We start from the raw sequence: 20846 nt of genomic DNA, 5'->3' as shown, positions 1-20846 counted from the left end.
CCAATCCCGAATTTCTTGAATTAATTTTCCACCAATTATGTGTTTCTTCTTCATATTGTGTAGGGGTTTTCTTGGTTAGCCAATAAAGTTTTTGTGGGAGGGTGTTCTCATTCCAAAAACGCCTCGAACTTTCCGCGAGAGTATATAAACTGCTGATTTTAGGGTCTCCGGGCCACTTCTGTTCCATCTTTTCGTGTGTAAAGTACATAGCAGGGGGCGGGAAGCGCCTCTTTCTTCGGCGGCAGTCAACAACCAGGTAATGGCCGATTAATTACTTCTTTTCTTGCTTGCTCAGCAGTTTAACTCTCGGGGCGGGTCCGAAGTTTTTCCATTATGTAACCTTCCTTAAAATGTAAAGAAACTTGTATCTATTCTATCTTTTAAACTACATATTGGGATAGAGAGTGCTTAACCCTCTCGAGCTCCCACTCATATTGTTTTGAGGTGAACTTATTTTCTCAACCTATTCTTCCTTAACATTATGTAAATTTGTTTCCTTTCTAAAGTCACCTCCGTAGTATGGGATTAGCCCTTGCATCAGTGGCCTAGAGCCAAATTAGGTTTTGAAACAAATACATTAGGAGTGCAGATCGCCTCCTCTCAAACTGTTATTTTAGAGGTCATGTAATTACCCTTTTTCATTTAATAGACCTCAGTAGGTTGGGTATGTTACCCCTGTGTCTATGTCCTGAGAGGACAACTTGAAGGTGGAGTTTGGTGTGGCCTTTGAGAGGCTTAAAGTTTGAGAGCGTGTGGCTCTTTCTTGAAAATTAAGTGTTGTATGCCTCAAGGAGGCTTTTCTGTGTAATTTGGAGCAAGTGCTCTTGAACATGAATGGGGTTTTCGGCCCCTCTGGTAAAACTTATTTTGGAGTAAAGTTGGGCTAATTGCCCTAGAAGTGTGAATTCGGGGCTCGAAGCCCAAATACTGTAAATACTGTAATTGCACCTTTTGTTGCCTTGCTACTCTGTACCTGCCGTACTTGTTATTTCTTAATTTTGAAAAGAAAATATAACCTTGTTAAATTTTAAATTAATTTTACTTTCGTAGCTTGAGACCTGTTCAGCACCCCGCACCTTCTTTCACCTCTAACTACCACAAAAACACGGTAATAATAATAATAATAATAATAATAATAATAATAATAATAATAATAATAATAATAATAATAATAATAATAATAATAATAATAATAATAATACTGTTATTTGCTTTACGTCCCACTAACATCTTTAAAATTTTTGGAGATGCCAAGGTGCCAGAATTTAGTCCTGGAGTTCTTTAACGTGCCAGTATATCTACCGATACGAGGCTGACATATTTGAGCACCTTCAAATAACACCGGACTGAGCCAGGATCGAACCTGCCACGTTGGCAGAAGGTCAGCGCCTCAACCGTCTGAGCCACTCAGTCCGGCGAAGATGAAGTTATTGATGGTGAATGAAATTAAGTAAGGAGGTGGAGGGAATCGACTGTTGCCTATGAATAGGAACTGTCCCATCATTTGCCTGGAAGTAAAAATGAGAAACCACAGAAAAACATTTTCAGGGCAGACGAACCTTACTCATCTCCTGAACGCTTAGCTTGACTCCATAGCCATAGTGCGGCCACTCCGCTCGGTTAGTAATTATTTTCATTATTGAGCTAAATTTATTTACAACATGTGTCTGTACACCTATGCACTTTTAAATGTCTGAATTTTCAATGTGCATTCTATGATGTGCTTCCTTCAGGCTAGCAACCCGTCGGAAGGACATTTGATTGCTTTCAAGTCTTGAAAAAAAGAAAAATGCAAGACCGTAACGGGACACATGGCCCAATCCTTGGAAGAAAGATGATGATGATGATTCTATGATGTGCAATATTTTAATGATGTTAACTGTGTTTTGTATTTTCAGTCATTGAATCTACTCACTATACACTCTTTTTCATAAAAAACGGAACACCTTGAAAGACTAGATATAGGAAGTTCATATTCGCACGACAAGTTCATTAGTATGTTCTGCAGAAACGATTAGCCTTTCAGTCACCTAGGTTCAGCATGTGTTCTGTTGCCTAGTAGGCACTGGGTCCTCCATGCGTGATGGCATCGACATGTATAAGGCGCGAATGGCATCCTGGGGTATAACCATTCATGCTGCATTCACCTAGTTCCACAGTTCATCTTTGGTGGTTGGCATTGGGTCACAGCACCACACCCGACGTTTCACCATGTCCCACACATTTTTGATTAGTGACAAGTCCGGTGATCAAGCGGGCCAGGGCAACAGTATGACATCCTGTGACAACCAGAAGACGCATGTTCATGCAGCAAAATGTGGTCGCGCATTGTCCTGCTGAAATATGGCATCTGGGGTGTCATGCAGAAAAAGTATGGCTATGGGTCGCAGGATGTCATTCATGTAGGTCAAACTGGTCACAGTGCATTGGACACGCACCAACTGTGATTTGTGGTTGTACCCAATAGCACCCTGCACCATGCCTTGAGTTGGTGCTGTATGTCGTGAGCGAATGCAGTCAATGTGATGCCTCTCCCCTTGTCTGAGGTGAACCAAAATGCGGCCAACATTTTCAAACAAACAGAACCTGGATTCATCCAAAAACACTATCTGCTGCCATTCCTGTCCCTAGTGACGTCGTTTCATACACCATTGCAGTCTAGCATGTTTATGCAGACTAGTCAAAGGCAGGCAGAGAAGTGGATGAAGCGCTGGTAACCCAGACCGATGTGCTACATGGTTGCTCCGAGTCGAGGTGGATGCAGATCTGTCCTGCAACACAATTCGGATGAAGTGTTGATCTTCTCGGGGGAGGTGTCTAAGTGGTGCGACCAGACCCATCTCATCATGTTCCACGGCCTTTTGCGAATTATTCTGTACACACCCGTTGCAGTGTCGACACACTTCATCCCACACGAGCAGCAATTTCCCAGGTGGATGCATCACGTTCTCTCATGCCCACAATGCGCCCTCTTTCAAACTCATTCATTTAAAGGTACGGTTCTTGCATATGTCTGGGAGACATACTGCATGTCTACTGAAGTCACTCTGATCCATTACCTTCAGTTAATCGCGACAACGAAAGCCACAGGCACATTTTACCAGTCGGTGGTGGTGCGCCAAGATATCTATGTGGACCTTGAACCTGAGGGCCGACGTGGTTGAAATGCTAATCATTTCTTCAAAACATAATAATGCACATATCCTGTGAATATGAACTTCCTATCTCTAGTCTTTCAAGGTGTTCTGGTTTTTATGAACATGAGTGTAAATTGGATATCAAATGGTGTAAACAGTTTTCATGTAAAACAAAATATTTTTCCTTTTAACAATGACTAACAAGCCAATCTAAAGTTGAGTACCTCCTTCGGGCAAATATAATGGAATTACTGGTGACAGTGATGTTTTGCTGTCAGGCAAGTTTCCTAATGGTGGTGTGGGGATTTGGTTTCACACATGCCACTACAGCATAGTTATGTTCCTTTGATGATTGTTCTCTGATTTTCTCACCTTGGAATCTATGATTCCTGGCATAAATATTTTCAAATCTGCAATAAAACATGCTTTCTGATATTGAACTTGCCAGAACTTGAACAACAAACAAAACAAATACGAAGGTTGGAACTTAAATAGTGGCAACTATTTATTTACAACAGATACAAAAGAGTTACATCTTAGCAACCATTACTGCCCTTCAATGTAGTCACCAGCGATGTGTATAACCCGTTGCCAGCGATGCGGAAGTCGTAATATACCTTTAGCAGAGCCTGTTCTGTTGATGGTGCGAATGGAGCGGTCTACTGCCTGTCGAATTTCTGCAACAGTTCTGAACGAATGCTCACGAATCGTCTGGTTTTGATCACTGTTCAGTAAAGCGGCAAGAGCATGCACTTCTTCTTCACTCGTAGGACGACCTGCCCGATGAATGTCCGCCACAGTTTGCCAACCATCGTTGAGGCTTTTACCCAACGAACCACTGTTCTGGAAGGCAATGCAGATTCCCCACAAGCCTCTTGAAGACCTTGATGACACTGTCATGCTGTACGACCTCTGGTACATTCCATCTTGATCCAACTCCATTGTTCCTGTTTGGAAAACATAGTGACAACGTTACGTTAGACCGCTAGCTCACACGTGACTGTGCTTCTCTCGCTTGTGCGCACGCAGGTGATGTGGGAAGAGCAAATCCATTTGCTCTGAGGTAAGGCAGATATGTAACCGACGTGTGCTATCAGCAACAGTATTAGATTCCATTGCATAGCGTCTCCACAGCAGTGTTGCCACTATTTAAGTTCCAACCCTCGTAAATTAATTAATTCTGTCAGTGAGTCTACACTCAATGCCCTCACTAAATTATGATACAACATGCCTCTCCTCCTAGATGACCAAGTTTGAACTCATGCAATAAAATCACTCATAAATCATGCTGTTCCAATATGTTGCTAATCCTATTTCACCTGCAGCAACACTTCTTATGGCAAAAAGGTTGCCTGATGTTGTGATCTTTAATATGTATTCCTAATGGCTCCATCCATTCTTATACGGTAAGAAGAAAGGAGGGTTGAATGCAGAAATTCTTTGGCCAATTTTTTATGAACAACCTTGTATTTCAGCCTTATAGGCTTTTGATTGACCTTACTATTAAACATTAATACTTCCAGAAGATTTACCTCCTTTACGAATGTCTGTGTGTAAATGTGCTAATCCTTTTGCAACACCCTGCGACATTCGACAGAATGTACTCCAGTCTAGTAAATTGGAACGTAGATAATCTCTCAGGCACCCATTGGGAGCATAGGACAGCACAAGCAGGTACTCTGGACAACCTTCAAGACCCATTCTTTCATCACAGCCTGCAAGAACAAAAGTGACATATTCTGCAATCACATTTTTAGAAAATAGGGATCTTTGGTTTCAATTCTTACAACCACTGTATTCAAGAAACCTCTCGTATAAACCAATGACCTACCAAAGTAAGTGAGCAGTGCAGGACATTCCATGAAGGGAAGGGTGTAGATATCCCTCTCATTGAGGAAGTAGTTACGATGGTGACTTGGAAAGATCTTCACTGCTACATCCTGGTCATGCAGCGAGCCCTTCCATACACTCCCATATCGACCTTGACCTGTAAGCAAATATAACATTCTCAAGTCTGGATCTCCATATAAAAGGAACTTAGTTTTCAACTGATAGAATTTTGAACAAATTGTTAACCATCATAAATTATCCTGCTTTTAATAAAAAGGCTTCTGACTAATATACAGTTATTTAATGTAAGTACTGTTTTATTGGACTCTCATTCTGACATCTCCGACAATTTTCAATAGGTGACAGCACACCTTCTTCTTTTATTTGTCCACAATTATTTCATTATTCCCTTTGATTATCTTTAAACTTGTAAATACTTATGCTAATTAAGAATTTAGAAGTGTTTTTTGCTACAAAAAAAAAAAAAAAGAAACCACCTTCTTTCATTAATAAAGCCCTCTTTGCATAATTGGAAATTTCATACAGAGGCTGTAGCAGTATATCTTAAATATATTTTCCTACATGTCAAAATGCGATGCTGGTAGCATGCAATTTTTGGAAATGAATTTAACATGTTGACTGCCAGGACACATAGCTACAAATGTCCCAATGATGAAAGCTTTCTTTCTACTGTGCATATAGTAAATCAGAAGTAAAAAAACATTTGACATGATATTTCACTTAAATGCTCAATGCACCCTGAGGTACCGCCATGGCCCCACAGAAAACTTCACTGTATTGTTTTGGCTAGATGGCCAGAGCGGTACAATGTAGTGGTACTATAAGTTTGCTTGAGGGTACTCATTGTAGCCAACTGACTGTGCCATGATTTGTTTACTAGCACTTAACACTACAATCCCAAAGCACACATTGTTCTGCAGTAGAGTTTTGAAGTGATGGTGCCATGTTTCACCTACCCTGCAGCAAACATTCTCAAGACAAACGTATAGACCACGAAAGCCTACATCAGCACAAGTATTGTAGATATTGTAAAAAGTGTGATTTATTATTTTCTATGCAGAAATTTTACTTGAGCACCTGTTCCTATAAATTATTTCCTATTTACTCCTTGCCAAATGCTCATTTGCTATGTTGTCAATGAATGTTGTCAATTTAGAAAAACCGGGCGAGTTGGCCGTGCACGTAGAGACGCGCGGCTGTGAGCTTGCATCCGGGAGATAGTAGGTTCGAATCCCACTATCGGCAGCCCTGAAAATGGTTTTCCGTGGTTTCCCATTTTCACACCAGGCAAATGCTGGGGCTGTACCTTAATTAAGGCCACGGCCGCTTCCTTCCAACTCCTAGGCCTTTCCTATCCCATCGTCGCCATAAGACCTATCTGTGTCGGTGCGACGTAAAGCCTCTAGCAGCAATTTAGAAAGTGCAAATATTCTCATGTCTGTGCTAAAATTATTGGGTTAAGCATCAGATACCAGCTCAGGGAAATAGGTATGGGTGCAAGGATTTGGAAGGAATTGGTGAGGCCTTCTGATAAGATAAGTACAAGCATGGAGCAAAAATAGGAAACAACAGATCACTGTTAACTGGTTCTCTGACAGCAGGGCTCAAACCCACTATCTCCCAAATCCCAAGCTTGTGAGTAAGCTAAATCAACACACCAAAGCACACAGCTAAACTGATTGAACAAATACTCGCACATTGTTAATAAGAGGAGGTAGGACTAATAAATAAAATTGATAATTTGAAAACCAAGCCCGCCAGGATTTGCTGGGAGGCCATAGCAGTACGCTAGCACAGCGAAGTCAACAGCTCAGCGGTCCAATGGCCCGACAGGGAAAGTAATATAACATCACCTGTCAGCGGTACTTCGTACCCCTGTGGCCTTACGAGAAACTCGCTCAGTGATACAATGTACTGCTCCAGTAGCCAACGTGTTAAGAGAGCTGTAATTAAGGAAAGCTTTGTCTCCAGCACAGGTTATGCCCTATTTCATGGCCCTTCATTACAGCTACAGTTATGTCAGCTTCGTATCAAATTGAATAAAGTTTTTACAAGCTATGGACATAGAATCTTCATTCCATACCTTAAACCAATTAAATTTTTTTTTCTAAAATCTATTATATATATTTATAAAAGTATAAAATGTAGACAAAATAACCATAATTATAGTAATAATATTCCCACTAAGTTCCTTTACAATTTTTGGAGATACTAAGGTACCAGAAATGTTGTTCTGGAGGAATATTGTATGTGTTACAATATTTTTAAATAATTGTATCCACCCCACCACTAGGTAGTTTTCATATTGTCAGTAATACACATGGCTTCTGGAATGTGGCAGTGTAGCAACACAAGTACTCAGCTTCTTTGTATTTTTCGAAGTTGAAATTTCAGTTGGTTAATAATTTAAACAAATACAATGAACATTATTTTTAGAGCAGTATGTAACACTACAATATTCTGAAAAATTAGGAAAAATCTACAAAGGTCTTTTTTTTTTTACGTTGTACTGACACAGATAGGTCTTATGGCAATGATGGGACAGGAAAGGCCTAGGAATGGGATGGAAGCGGCCATGGCATTAAGGTACAGCCCCGGCATTTGCCTGGCGGGAAAATGGGAAACCACGGAAAACCATCTTCAGGGCTGCCGACAGTGGGATTCGAACCCACTATCTCCCGGATGAGAGTTCACAGCTGTGCGCCTCTAACCGCATGGCTAACTCACCCGGTCACAAAAGATTTGACAAACTGTATTTGTATCTCACGCTGAATCATCAATTTGTATTTATACTAAAAATTAATAAGAGATTTAGTTAATTTGGAGTTGCAATACAGATAAAAATTGTTTAAAAAATGGATTCAACTGTTCTGATTTGAGAATAAGAAATGAAACTTTAACGTACCTATTCTTAAGCCTCTGGGAATTGCAAAATGTATTCAACTGCCATAAAAATGTAAACAACTCCATAATCCTAAATAATTAACATTTATGCATAAATATGAATTTAAATTATGTTAATATAATTGTATGTTTGGCTCCTTGGCTGAACAGTCAGCGTAGCAACCTTCAGTTCAGAAGGCCCTGGGTTCGATTCCCAGTAGAGTCATAGATTTTAACTGCATACTGTTAATTCCTCTAGTTCGAGGCCTTGGTGTTTATGTTGGTCTTAATAAACTTCTCTTCGTCTACAGACAACACATCACACTATCAATCACCACAGAAACATGCAACAGTGAATACATCTCTCCATGTAGGGCTGGTAGGGAGTAAAACTGTGCAAAATCTACACAAAGAGATATGGAAAAAGGCCAGGAAGAAGTTAATGTAATCATACGCCAATAAAATACATTTTCCTAAATGCAGATATGATTTAAACTACAAAATTTAAGTTTTCTCCAGTGAATCAGAATAAACATATAATATGTTCACAAATAAACATCATTCTCAGTGAAGTATAAACATAATATTTTAAGCAATTAAAGCCAGAAACATCACTTACTACAGGATCATTGTAGTACAATAAATCTAATAAGTAGAGATTAAAAACTCACCAACAATACCCCCCAGTTTGAGATTCTCAACAGCAAAGCTGGCGAGTCCACCAGATAGTCCTCCATTCTCCATGAGATGAACTGCATCAGAGCCTGGCTTTCCCAGGGCCCCACTTCCCACGCACCACAAACGATACAGTGCTACAGCCACTAATAGTGCTATTCCCACCACAGTAACAACACACGATGAAACAATGATGATTGTCTGTCTTTCAGATCTGGCCACCTGCTCCAAGAAATCTGTTGCTATCAAAACAAAAATTAAAATTTAAGAATTTTAAGAATAATTAATACTTATTACAATGAAACAATCAACTGTATAGCCTATGTGGTGCTGTCAGTTGTTTTAAGGGGTAAACTAACAGAATTCTGAATTACAAAGTGTTCATGCAAACACTGTACTGAATTTTTGAAAGTGTCTTCATAATAAATAGGACTATAAATTATAAAATGTATACCAAACGCAAAACTTCAATTCTATTCTAGACACCATGATCCTCAAGGTCTCAGGAGAGAGATTTAAAAGTATACCACCCTCAGAATGACCCATTTTCTGATAAACTATGTTAACTGATTCTCTTAGGAAGGCCTACATAGAAGTAAATCACAGAATCTACTCTTTAATTCTGAATTAGTCAAGTGTTAAGCAGTCCAGAGCGGCTTTCAGGTACAAATGCCGAGCATGGCCATATTTTGAATTCTTTCTCTCCAGATAACAGTTTGGGATTCTACGAACAGGCTATATCAGAAGCATGCCTCTTTCTATGGAAACGTACAATGAAATTTAATTTGCAGGTAAGATAGCTGAGTCACTTTGTCACACACCAAAGCAAGCAAGCATGATTTGAAAACTTGCAAGTGAAATTTTTTTAAATGGACAATCACTTCATAGAAATTCAGATTCCACATAGAAGGAGGTTTCAAGGATTATGACTTAAATTAATAAATCAAACTCCATGCATGTTTCACAACTTCATTTCCTGAATCTAAAATAATACTGTATTTGTGCCTCTGTAATAGATTTTACATCCACCTGTTATGTCTTCGGCCTGAAGGCTGGTTGGATTCTCAAATACTAACATCATCCTAACATCCAGATGCAGAGGTTGTGCACCATTAGCCATACCTCAGTAGCATTTTCTACAAGAATTAAAAATACCTGCAACAAGGGTAGGAGAGTTGATGGCCATGGTTTTGTTAAACCTTGTTGATAATTTTCAATAGACTGTTATGTTGGGTTCATAACACATCATAATTTGTATATTTTATTTATTAAGTCACACATAATTACAGGTGCTGGAAGAACATCTGAAGTCCATGTACTACCCAAACAAACATTGTTAATTATACAGAATTGTCCCTTAATTCTTGGAGATTTAACTATGTATAATACATCATCTTAATAATTTTAATTGATTCCCTGTGTGTTTCTTAAGCAATAAGGTTACTGAATACTGTATATGCCATTGAAGTGTTTAGTACATTGATAAACTGACATAACAGATGTATCATCCAACATAATTTTATACAGTATGAGTATGGCTGTAAAACTTCTACATAAATCATTGAATTCTAGCTATGAGTCCATGCAAATACAGAAGAGAAAACACTATAATTTTATAAATTTATCAATTAAGATGTGGATGACTGGAATTCACAAACTTCCCTTCTTACAAAAGTTCAAGACATATGAAACAATACACGATGTTAACTTATTGAATAGTTCCCCATCTTAACGCTGAACTACAGAGTAAGTGGTCAGACATTTCACAGAAAATAATGCACAATGAAAATCAAACAGTAATCAAAACAAAATATAATATTAAAATCTAAAGAAAAACACAAATGAGTACATTGGAAGAAATGATGAGCACCAAAAAGAAAGATTTATCAAAAGATTGTAGAGGCAGGCTTTAATTTATTAATAAATTCATTATCCAGTTCAGTAAATATATTGACTTGTTTTGTTACAGTATCATAAAAAGTTGTCTTTTTTACAAAAGGTGAATCTGACTGATGTAATGCTTTTGGCCTCTGAACATGAAATATCTGATGCTGTTGTGATCTTATTTGAGAAATATGGAAAGAAATAGAATCCAACAGGTTCAAGGAATCAATTTATCCTATTACAATTTTCGGTAATATTTGTATAGAAATTACAGTCGGCCTGATTTTCAATAAAGGAAACTGAAATATATTCCTTAATAACTGGGTCGAAGTGGTGGAAAAAAAAAAAAGAAAACAGGTTTTGTAGTAAAGATAATGTAGGAACTTATTTTGTACAATTTCAATACCATTCACTTGCTGCTTTGTATATGGGCTCCTAATAATTGCAGAATATACCAATAAGCTTGTTGCTAAGGTAACAAATAATTTATTCAGTACAGAAGACTGGATGAAAGATCTCTAATTTCTTATCAAAAATCCTAACATTCTGTTTGCACCCTTTGTTATTCTATTGATATGATCATTGAACGTTAACAACTATCAAAAATTATATCTAGATCCTAGAAAGTTTAAACCCAATCCACTTTTGCCCTGCATATGTGTTTCAAACCCTTTTACAGATAAAAATCATGTATCTGCATTTACTAACATTCAAAGACAAATTAATATCACATCAAGAAATTACTTTATCAATGTCCTTTTGTAAGTCATCCCAATCTTTTTATCTGTAAAGTTTCAAATCATCTGGAAAACATAAACATGATTGTGATGATGATGATGCTTATTGTTTTAAGGGGCCTAACATCTAGGTCATCGGCCCCTGATGGTACGAAATGAGACGAAGTGCAATGACAAAATAAAAATCCAAAATCCTCCACTGACCAGAATTCAAAGCCTGAGGACGAAAAATGAACGGATGGATATGAAGTAAAAACAATCAGTGGAGATGACCCGTCATGTCTCAGTTTCAGAAACTGACGGAAAACAATAGTAATACTGATCAAAGGACTGCTTCTATAGCTCAATACTGAATCGATAATGCTTCCAAGCTAAAGGGGTCCAAAATATAGGTCATCGGTCTCTCATAATGGTACTTATAGCTTGGAAAGTAGAACCATGATATTTGACATGGTGCGGTACTAATCAAAAGGATTGTAGACCCGCAGTATTCCACACATTATGGTACTACTCACAGGTAATGAAATTTGCACATGTAATACAGACCTTTGGTGTTTTACACATAGCGGCACCATTTACAGGAAACCGAAACCTATGGTTTTCATCACGTAAGTATACTAACCACAGGAACTCGTACTATCCCGTGGTGTTCCTTATATAGTGGGTACTAATCATAGGCAAGCCAGAACCCTGGTGTTGCTCATATTGTGCTACTAATCACAGATACCATAAAAGCCTGACTGCGCGGTGCTCCTGATTGCTACTAATCAAAAACCTATTTGGTACCTAACATAGTGGTACTACGCGCAAGTTATAGCGACCCATGGTGTTCCCCGCGTGGTGGTACTAATCACAAGTAGTTTCATGGTTCTAATCCGGCATCTCCGAAGACCATAAAAGTAGTTAGTGGGATGTAAAACAAATAACATTATTATTATTATTATTATTATTAGGTTCTAATCCAATCATCCCTTGGTCGCCCCTTTTAGTCGCCTCTTACGACAGGCAGAGGATAGCGTGGGTGTATCCTTCGCCTGCGTCCCCCACCCACAGGGGATGAAAACATAAACAGTCAGAGTGGCAAATATTATCTAGTACCTGTAAATCACTAATTAGAATTAAAACAAAAGAGGTCCAAGTTCAGATCTTTGAGGCACCCCAGAAGGACTGATAAAATTCTCTGAAATTTCACTGTTAAAGGAAACAAATAGTTATAGATTGTTTTAAATGCGAACACATTAATTGTTTACAAAAGCCAAATTCATACATTTTAGTAACTAAAATTCTGCAGTCAACTCTATCAAATGCTTTTTCAAAATACATACCAGTATAAATAACATGAGTCCTTCAGTTGTTATTAAGTTTTGAATATACCCCATAAGATTTGTGATAACTGATCTGTTGGTAACAAAACCATGTTGAAATTCAGATACCACAATTTTGATATGGTTATAAATTTTATTGTATAACGTATATTGTGGCACTGTGAGCCACTGCATCTGTCATGCCAATGTACAACCATGGGAAGTAGAGTGAGTTAGCCAAGTCCAACCGTACGCTCAGCACCAAGGAAGGCCCACCCTCTTCCCACTCCCATTACCAGGCAGAGGAGAGCCGCTTGCAGATTGGTCAGCACCGCCGCCGCTACTATCTGGATCATCCATCTCGCTCATTGGAGGTCTCCAGTGTTATGGAAGAATCTAGACAGCGCGCAGAGAGTATTCACCTTCGGGAAGACTCTGGGAGGCGTGTCCTTTCTGGAAGCATCCAGATCGCGTGGGTCCAGGTATTTAAGTCAGGTGCGACCTACGGAGTGAGTGAGTGAGTGAGTGAGTGAGTGAGTGAGTCGGTGTGGCTCAGCTGGTGTAGTGAGCCCAATGTGTGGACTCAGTAAGTTAGTGAAGAGTGCAGTCGGTGTGTTAGTGACAGCCTGGGCTAAGGTGTCAGTCTGTTGGAGCCATGGACTCATTTCTGTTTGCCTGTCATCGTGCGTGTGAGTGTCTTGGACCAGCTGCTGGAGGAGGACGTGGTCTGTACTGTGCGGTGTGGACAACAACAATGGGTGCCGACATGGAGCTGTGAGTGGAGTTCGAGGACCTGAATGGACCGCAGATACTATCCTGAGCTGCAAGACTGCCGTGTGGTCTGTGGACAGCACTAACAAGAGAGAGTGTGAGTGTGAGAGTTTTATAGAGCTTAGCTAATATATTTTAGAACTAAGATGCTGCCTGGTTCTGCCTTATTTATTTACCCTGCCAACATGTAACAATATGTTCACATATTTCAGCTATGGCAGGTCGATAATTATGTATTGTTCCAAAACTGCCTGTCTTAAGAATGGGTGCTAGTTAAGCCATTTTCCATTTTTCACAAAAGGATGAAGTGCAAATAGATTAAAAATGAAAGTTATTTGACTAGCCAATAATTCAACACAACCACTAATTATACCTGGTGGTACACCATCAGAACCAATTGCTCTTTTAGGCTTTAGTTTGCCATTAAAAGTTTTACACCTCTACAACAGATATCTCACTAACATGCAATATTTCAACAGAGGCAAACAAGGGAATGTCATCCAAAGATAAATTATCCAAAATGTAATTAAAATGTGATTTGACATAACCTGACTAAGAATAGTGAGCAAACCATGAGCAACATTATTGCCCTCATAGCTCTCACCATTACACTCAAACGTATTTCCTCCTGATCGTATTAAATGCTTACTCTTAATGTACCTCTGGAAATTAATGATGATGATGATAAATGATGAGGGGCTGCTACGAAGGGAGTTCAGTATATAATGCAACACATTTCTTTTCTAAAAGCAGGTTGGTTTTATTGAGGATTCAACTGTTATTCTTCAATCGTTTTGCTATAATACCCTGTGTTTCAACATAATCTCTGTTCAATGCTATGGCCTTAGGCCACCGTAATGTGAGGGCCTGTATGCCTGCATGGTACCACTCAACAGATCAATGTCGTGCTGCATCGATAATTTCCCCATCATCCACGTAGTGCTTCCGGCAGATTGCATCCTTTATTGGGCCAAACAGATGGAAGTCAGAAGGCGCGACATCCGGGCTGTAGGGTGGATTAGGAAGAACAGTCCACCGAAGTTTGCTTGACCTTGTTGTGATGATGAAACACACCTCGCCCAATGACTCACCGTGCTTTTGTCCACTACCAGGTCTCCATAAACATTCTACAAGCACCTATGAATATCTGTGATGCCCTGCTTTTCCGCCAAAAGAAACTCAGTAACTGCTCTCTGTTTGGTGCGCACCTCCATTACAGACGCCACTTTGAAAGCTAGTTATAGTGCTGCCACCTATCAGAAATTAATGAAACTGTACGAGACAAAGTGGGAATATTCACCCAAACAAAATTTCAATTTTTAAAACCGAAATTGGCCAAGAAGTAAAATGTATTCTGTTATATATTGAATGCCCCTCGTATTTTTGGATGTGTTGATTAGGAGAAACAGCAATCCTCCTCCTTTTTTGACGTTTGTCCAATAGGGACCACATGCTGGATTTTGGATCTATGTAAGTTTTTTCACTCTGTTGAACACTAATTATGATACCTATAACAAACCTGTAAAAAAAATACTATTTTTAAAACAAAGAATATGGAAAACCTGTTTGTTTAATAGTGTGGTTGTTATAATTATTGTTTAACAGACTGCAAAACTTTAAAGTTACTTTACCTCAGTTAACACTGAAAAGTATGGCTTCCTTCTTAACAGATCTTGGATCACCACTTAAGATGTTTTAAAGTATCGGCTAATCATAAATTAGTTTCTCCTGTTTTCATGGTGTTTTGCCAATGCTGTTTCGGTCAGGACCCCTGGTCAATGACAATCAACATTCTGTGTGCGATACTGGCTATAGTAGAAGGTGCTGCTCGTAAGATGTGGCCATACCACAAAGTTTTGCATGGATGGGTGCAACACCCAGGGCAACTGGATGAATGACTATTCAATATATTTTGTATTTCAGATGGACTGGAAATTTCCTATCACAAAACACTCCAGTTCATGTTTTGCAATGCAACTAGCCTGTACTTATTCTTGATCACATCTCATTATAGATATCTTCATCAACTTGTAAGCTGGATCCTAGTTATCTAAAGGCAGCAGCTGCTATAAAATCCTTACTGTTGACTTGGTATTTGCTTATCCAATACCATCTATAGAAAATGTATGCACACAGACCAGTACCTAAACACAGATTCCAATCATCACCCCAACAAAAGTAAGCAGTAATTAAGACCTCGGCTGATCATACCAAGAGATTTTGTGAAACAGACCTCTACTCTAAAGAAACCAAACATCCTTTTGCAACTCTCCAAGTGAATTACTACCTCAGGACCTCTCAGCCCTAAGAAGAGCCCTTCCGTCCAACACAATGTTTGCATCTCCGTAACATGGAACTGGTTCTCAGCACTCTCAATTGCAGCCAGCACTCAGCATTCAGGAAAAAATCCACCTATGTACTTTCCATACCATCCACGTTTGACTGGATTAGTAAAATACCCTACAAATAATGGTGTTTTTACAACAATTAAAAAAACTGCCCAGCAGCTACTTTCAGCCAAGAACCCAGCTCTCCAACTGTGGGATTAACTACATTCCTTGTTCTCGGAGAAAGGTGTAAGTAAAGGAACTGTCAAGAAATCTGCCATCACTAAGCAAACATTCACTTATCTTGACAATGACATAGAAATCTGAGGAAACTGATGTGTTGGCAACAAACTGCCAGTTCTATGCTTCATTACGTTGAGAGGCAACTGAAAAAGAGAAATATTTCATTTCAATTATGTGGAAGTAGGCTTGTGTTTAAACAGAGTCTGGCTGCCAGTACAGACGTAGCTCAGTCCTGGTTTCATTCCTGCAAAATTCTGGACTGCCCAGTGAATACTCACACCTCCATCTATATAAGAAGAGAACCATTACATCTGATCACCAAACTGTCTTGGCATGATCTGCTGTACAGTAAGTGAAACATCAATAGTTGTCACAATGCAACCACAGCCTAATAACCGAGAAGTTTCTTACGAGATTCTTATGTGGACCTTACTATTTGAATCAATTGTAACTTTTCAAGTATCATGTGAATTGTGGATCTTTTCAGCAGAATCTTAAACTGTTTGAAATGTTTTCAGTTTTTTGCATTTTTTAATTATCTGCATGTAGTTTGGTAGAATGCATTCTTTCTCAGTACTGATTTTATATAAACAGACTTCTTCAAAATAATAATAATAAAATACGAAGCGAGAGAATGAAAAGGTTCTGGGAAGAGAAGAAAGGCCAACAAGCCTTAAGTTCTATGCGGTCCACAGTTGGCTAAATTCGGAAGAAGAAGAAGAATTCAGTTTTGGTGCAAACTACGTAAGTATATGGGGTCTTTCTGATCATAACATGTACGCACGAGAAATATCCATCAGATCAATGGACATTCTGAATAAAACATAATGTGTTGTGTGAAATATTTTTAGTTGGATTTTGTTCTCTTGTATTGTGTGGAATATCATTTTCAGCTGGATTTTGTTCTAAGGATTTCATTTTGGAAACTGTTAGGGTCTTGTAAAAAAAAAAAAAAAAAAATGTACTTTGTAAGCAAACAATTTTCTGATATGATTATCACTGTAATGATCTATATTCCCTTCAACATTCACCTGTCCCTTCTCAATTCAAATATCTAAATAATAGTCCTAATACCCCACGACATTCACCCATTACTCTGTATGTGTATTTTTTTTTACAGGGATGATTGATATTAGCAATTAAATGCCATATTTCTGTCCACTTTCGGTTACTGCCATTAGCTGCTGTCCTCGGAGGGCTGGGTTTGTTTCTCAACTCTGCCGGAGAATTAAAGGGTGCTGGTACAGTATGCAGTTGAAAAGGTAAAGGTAACTCACTTTCTTTAGAGCTTAGGGAATGCAAGGATACAAATTTTCTTCACATTAAAGCAGAGTTAAAACATTTTTTTGTAAATGAAGCTAGTACAGCATGTGGGAAAGTCATTAAGTGATATTCACTCGTTAACTAAGTAACCTTTCTGTATAACGATGATGATGATGATAATAAATTAACATCATCATTTCTGCTTAGTTTAACCCTCTTTTAGGATGCAGTGCAGAATAAAAGGAAGTGGGATGGGACTGGAAAAAGTGATGTTAAACAGGAAAAGGAGAAAAAGGAATGTAGTCACCAAAAAAGCCACTTTTGCAGAAACTCAAATGAGAATCAATGGTAAACACTCATTTTTAGGTCAAACATACCAACAGTATAGTTTGGTTTATTATTCTTTATGCTGATCTTCCTTGCATGTGAATATTACAGAGACTCAGATGAGTAATGAACTGCAACTTATCTCAACAATGACAATCCTCTAAGTCATAGACTGCCATGAACATCATGTATGGTTATGTCCAGAGGACTTCACAGATGAGATGGCATGCATTTAGTCTTCTAGATCAGTGGTCCGCAAAGTGGAGGCACGCCTCTTCGGGGTGGGGCAGGGCAGAGAGGAATCTAGGGGAGGGAAGGAAGAAAGAGTAAAGGAGGTGCAAGAAATTTGATTCTCAGTGGCGGGGGGCATAAAAAATTTACAAAAGACTGTTCTAGATGTTCAATACAAAATCCTATATATGAATATCTAATCTAACATGCCATTGTATCATACTACTACTACTACTACTACTCTTTTATGATGTTCTATTGACCATATTAATGTAGTGTGAATTGTAGCTACAATAATATTTAAATAAAAGTAACAAGTTCGAAGTTTTACTCGGTTGATAATTTTGTGACCATAAGGCATGGTTATGTACAGGAAGATTTCTCTACACCTAAATATTTGTTGTTGTTGTTGTTGTTGTTGTTGTTGTTGTTGTTGTTGTTGTTGTTGTTGTTGTTGATGATGATGATGATGATGATGATGATGATGATGATTGGGTCATCAGTCCAAAGATTGGTCTGATGCAGCTCTCCATACCACTCTTTCTTGTGCTAACCATTTCGTTTGTACATACCTCCTACATCCTACATCTACTCATGTCTTGGTCTAACCCGGGGCCGCTCAGATGGTACACATTGCACGTGTGGAGGCCATTATGCCAGTAGGTGCTGAACAGTGGAATTGCAGACCCTACATCAACGCCCAGGTATGGTGGTTGGGTGGGGAGAAGGACTTAAGATTGGGGCTGCAGCAGGGAGAGAGAGCGTGCATAGTTTCCCTCATTTACGGTAAGATTATTTACAAAAACCCAATTTTTTAAAATTTATTTGTATTTCTAAATAGAGAACGCTTCTTAAAAGACATTGCTAAACTGCATCCTATGTTCGATGTAACTGCAAGGCTATTTTCTCTAAATGTGGTGGACATGCCAAAACATTTGCAGTTAGAACTCCTGGATTTGCAATATAATACTTGGCACCAGTACATATTTCACAAAGTGAGGAGAATGCATGCATTTTATTGTTCTTTCCCCAGGCTAGACTTTCCTTGACTTCATTGAGAAGCAGCTAAAGTATTGTCATCATTAAAACTCAGGGAACTCAATCGTCGAAAATTACCTGTGTTTCACCCGACATTTACAACCAATACAAAATTTGTACTGAATAACGTAACATCCGAAACCTTTCAAGCAGAGTATAATTTGTGGTACAGGAAGTGGGCAACATCCAAGACTGCTATGGGTGTTTTGGAGGCTTATGACGAATGCAAGGACTTTTATTTCCCTAATATTAAGAAATTACTTGGAATTTTTGTGGTGATCCTGGTAACAACTGCAACATCGGAACAGACTTCTTTCATCTTTAAAACAAATCAAGACATTCCTAAGGAAAAGAACCTGCCAGCAAAGACTAATGGCAGCTCAGAGGGACTACATCATTTCTTCAATGGAAATAATTGATTAAATAGTTTCTTGCTGGAAAAGGCTCAATTTGATCCTATAGTTTTTGTGATAAATATACTTCTGAATTTTTCTTTTGTTTTTCCTTTCAAACCACATCCCTTTAATACAAAGCTGTGTCTACAACATGCCTATTACAAAAGTTGGTTCTCTTCAGAAAAGGTTCAATGTGATTTTATATTTAGATTGATGCTCTCACAGCCTGTATTGATAAACATGATAATGTCACTTTTGGGCTTATGTCATGTCAGAGAAAACAAGGAGAATTTACATTTCGTGGAGACTTTGTTCCATATCTTCAGAATAGACAAGTCTTTCTCGTGAACAGATATGGTTTCTTTTCCAAAGAAACGGAGCAAACTCTCCGCAAAACATAAAAAAAATATCTCCTTGTTGTCCTTGATTTTATAGTTTTTATTTTAAAATTTTCCTTCTTTTCACACCACATCTATCACTACATAGTAGTGTCTGCATTATGCATATTAGAAAAGCATTTCAGTTTTGTTTTACCTATACCAATTGAAATGCTTTTTTTCCCTTGTTAATTCTCTTCAGCACAGTTGTACAGTCACTAAACCCACCACATAAAAAAATTCTATACCTACATGCCTGTGAACAAGTTCTGTGTATCTCAAGATGTGTCCTGTCAACCCTGCCATATATCTTCTCCTCCTCCTCGAACGTCGCCAAATTGTTTTCTCTCCAACTTGATTCAATATCTTTCTTTGTGATTTGACCCATCCACCTGACCTTCAGCGTTCTTCAGTAACAGAATCTGTTGAAAGCTTCTATTTTCCTTTTATCCATATCTCACTTCCATACAATGCCATACTTCACACATCTCCTAAAACATCTTTCTAATATGTATATCTATATTTGGCGTAAGCAAATTATTTTCTTAAGATAGGCTTTCCTTGCTAGTGTTAGTCAACATTTTATACCTTCCTCACTTTTGCCATCATTCTACCACGCAAATAACAATATTCATCTACTTCCTCAAGAGTTCATATTCTAATCTAGTATTTTTTTAAAGAATGAAAGGAATGAGAAACTGTTACATAATAATATGCTGGAGAAGCATGTTTTTAAACTAGTGTAGAATACGGTGCCACTGATGCTTTCATGACTCGTACTTACAGACAATATACTGTATAGGCTTTTGGGCTTATGCCGTGTCAAGAAAATAAAGTGAAATTCTTTAGGTTTCGCAGAGAACTCTGCTCTGCGTCATCAGAAGAAAATCTTGACTGTCCACGAGAAAGGCTTCTTATACAATGCATTCAACAGAGAATACGTTCTTACAGAACTTACTAATAACACAAAAATCACTCACAAGGGGTAGGTATCTGAGTCCCATCAAATGTGGCGGGGGCCACATACATATCTGTCACGTTGACGTTGCACAAGTCTCCCGAACAACAGCAGAAGCGTGTAGTATTGCGAGCTTTGGAAGGCTTTCGATCTGCCACGCAATCCGGTCGCTCACAGCCGTGTCTCCCTGAGCTTTCCCAGCAACCTGCAACAGTTACATAGTTCTTTTTAATTTCATTCATTCTCTAATTTGTTTTAAAAGTTTGAAAACTGTAATGTAGGTTATACATAATTCCAACCAAATAATACAATTTAGGTGATGATAACCAAAAATATTAAATTTTTTTGTACAGAAAGGAAACACTGAATGATTTATTTAGGAGTAGTATAAGTGATGATTGAAAATCGTCACCGAATCTTTTAAAATCCAGTATAATTTCTTCCA

The 20846-nt window shown here is 38.4% G+C and overlaps 1 protein-coding gene across 1 annotated transcript in view; it reads right to left on the bottom strand.

Annotated features, from left to right (window-relative positions):
* Positions 1 to 20846, bottom strand: part of wit (wishful thinking) — a 503764-nt gene that overhangs the window by 58081 nt on the left and 424837 nt on the right. The window contains exons 5-8 of the mRNA XM_068228016.1: positions 20424 to 20606; positions 8543 to 8788; positions 4969 to 5124; positions 4670 to 4852 (exon numbers count right to left, since the gene is read on the bottom strand). Coding sequence (XP_068084117.1) covers positions 4670 to 4852; positions 4969 to 5124; positions 8543 to 8788; positions 20424 to 20606 — 768 coding nt within the window. The remainder of the gene's footprint in view (positions 1 to 4669; positions 4853 to 4968; positions 5125 to 8542; positions 8789 to 20423; positions 20607 to 20846) is intronic.

The sequence above is a fragment of the Anabrus simplex genome, chromosome 5 (assembly GCF_040414725.1).
Source record: "Anabrus simplex isolate iqAnaSimp1 chromosome 5, ASM4041472v1, whole genome shotgun sequence".
In the NCBI taxonomy this organism is placed as follows: domain Eukaryota; kingdom Metazoa; phylum Arthropoda; class Insecta; order Orthoptera; family Tettigoniidae; genus Anabrus; species Anabrus simplex.
This window is presented reverse-complemented; position numbering and strand designations above follow the sequence as displayed.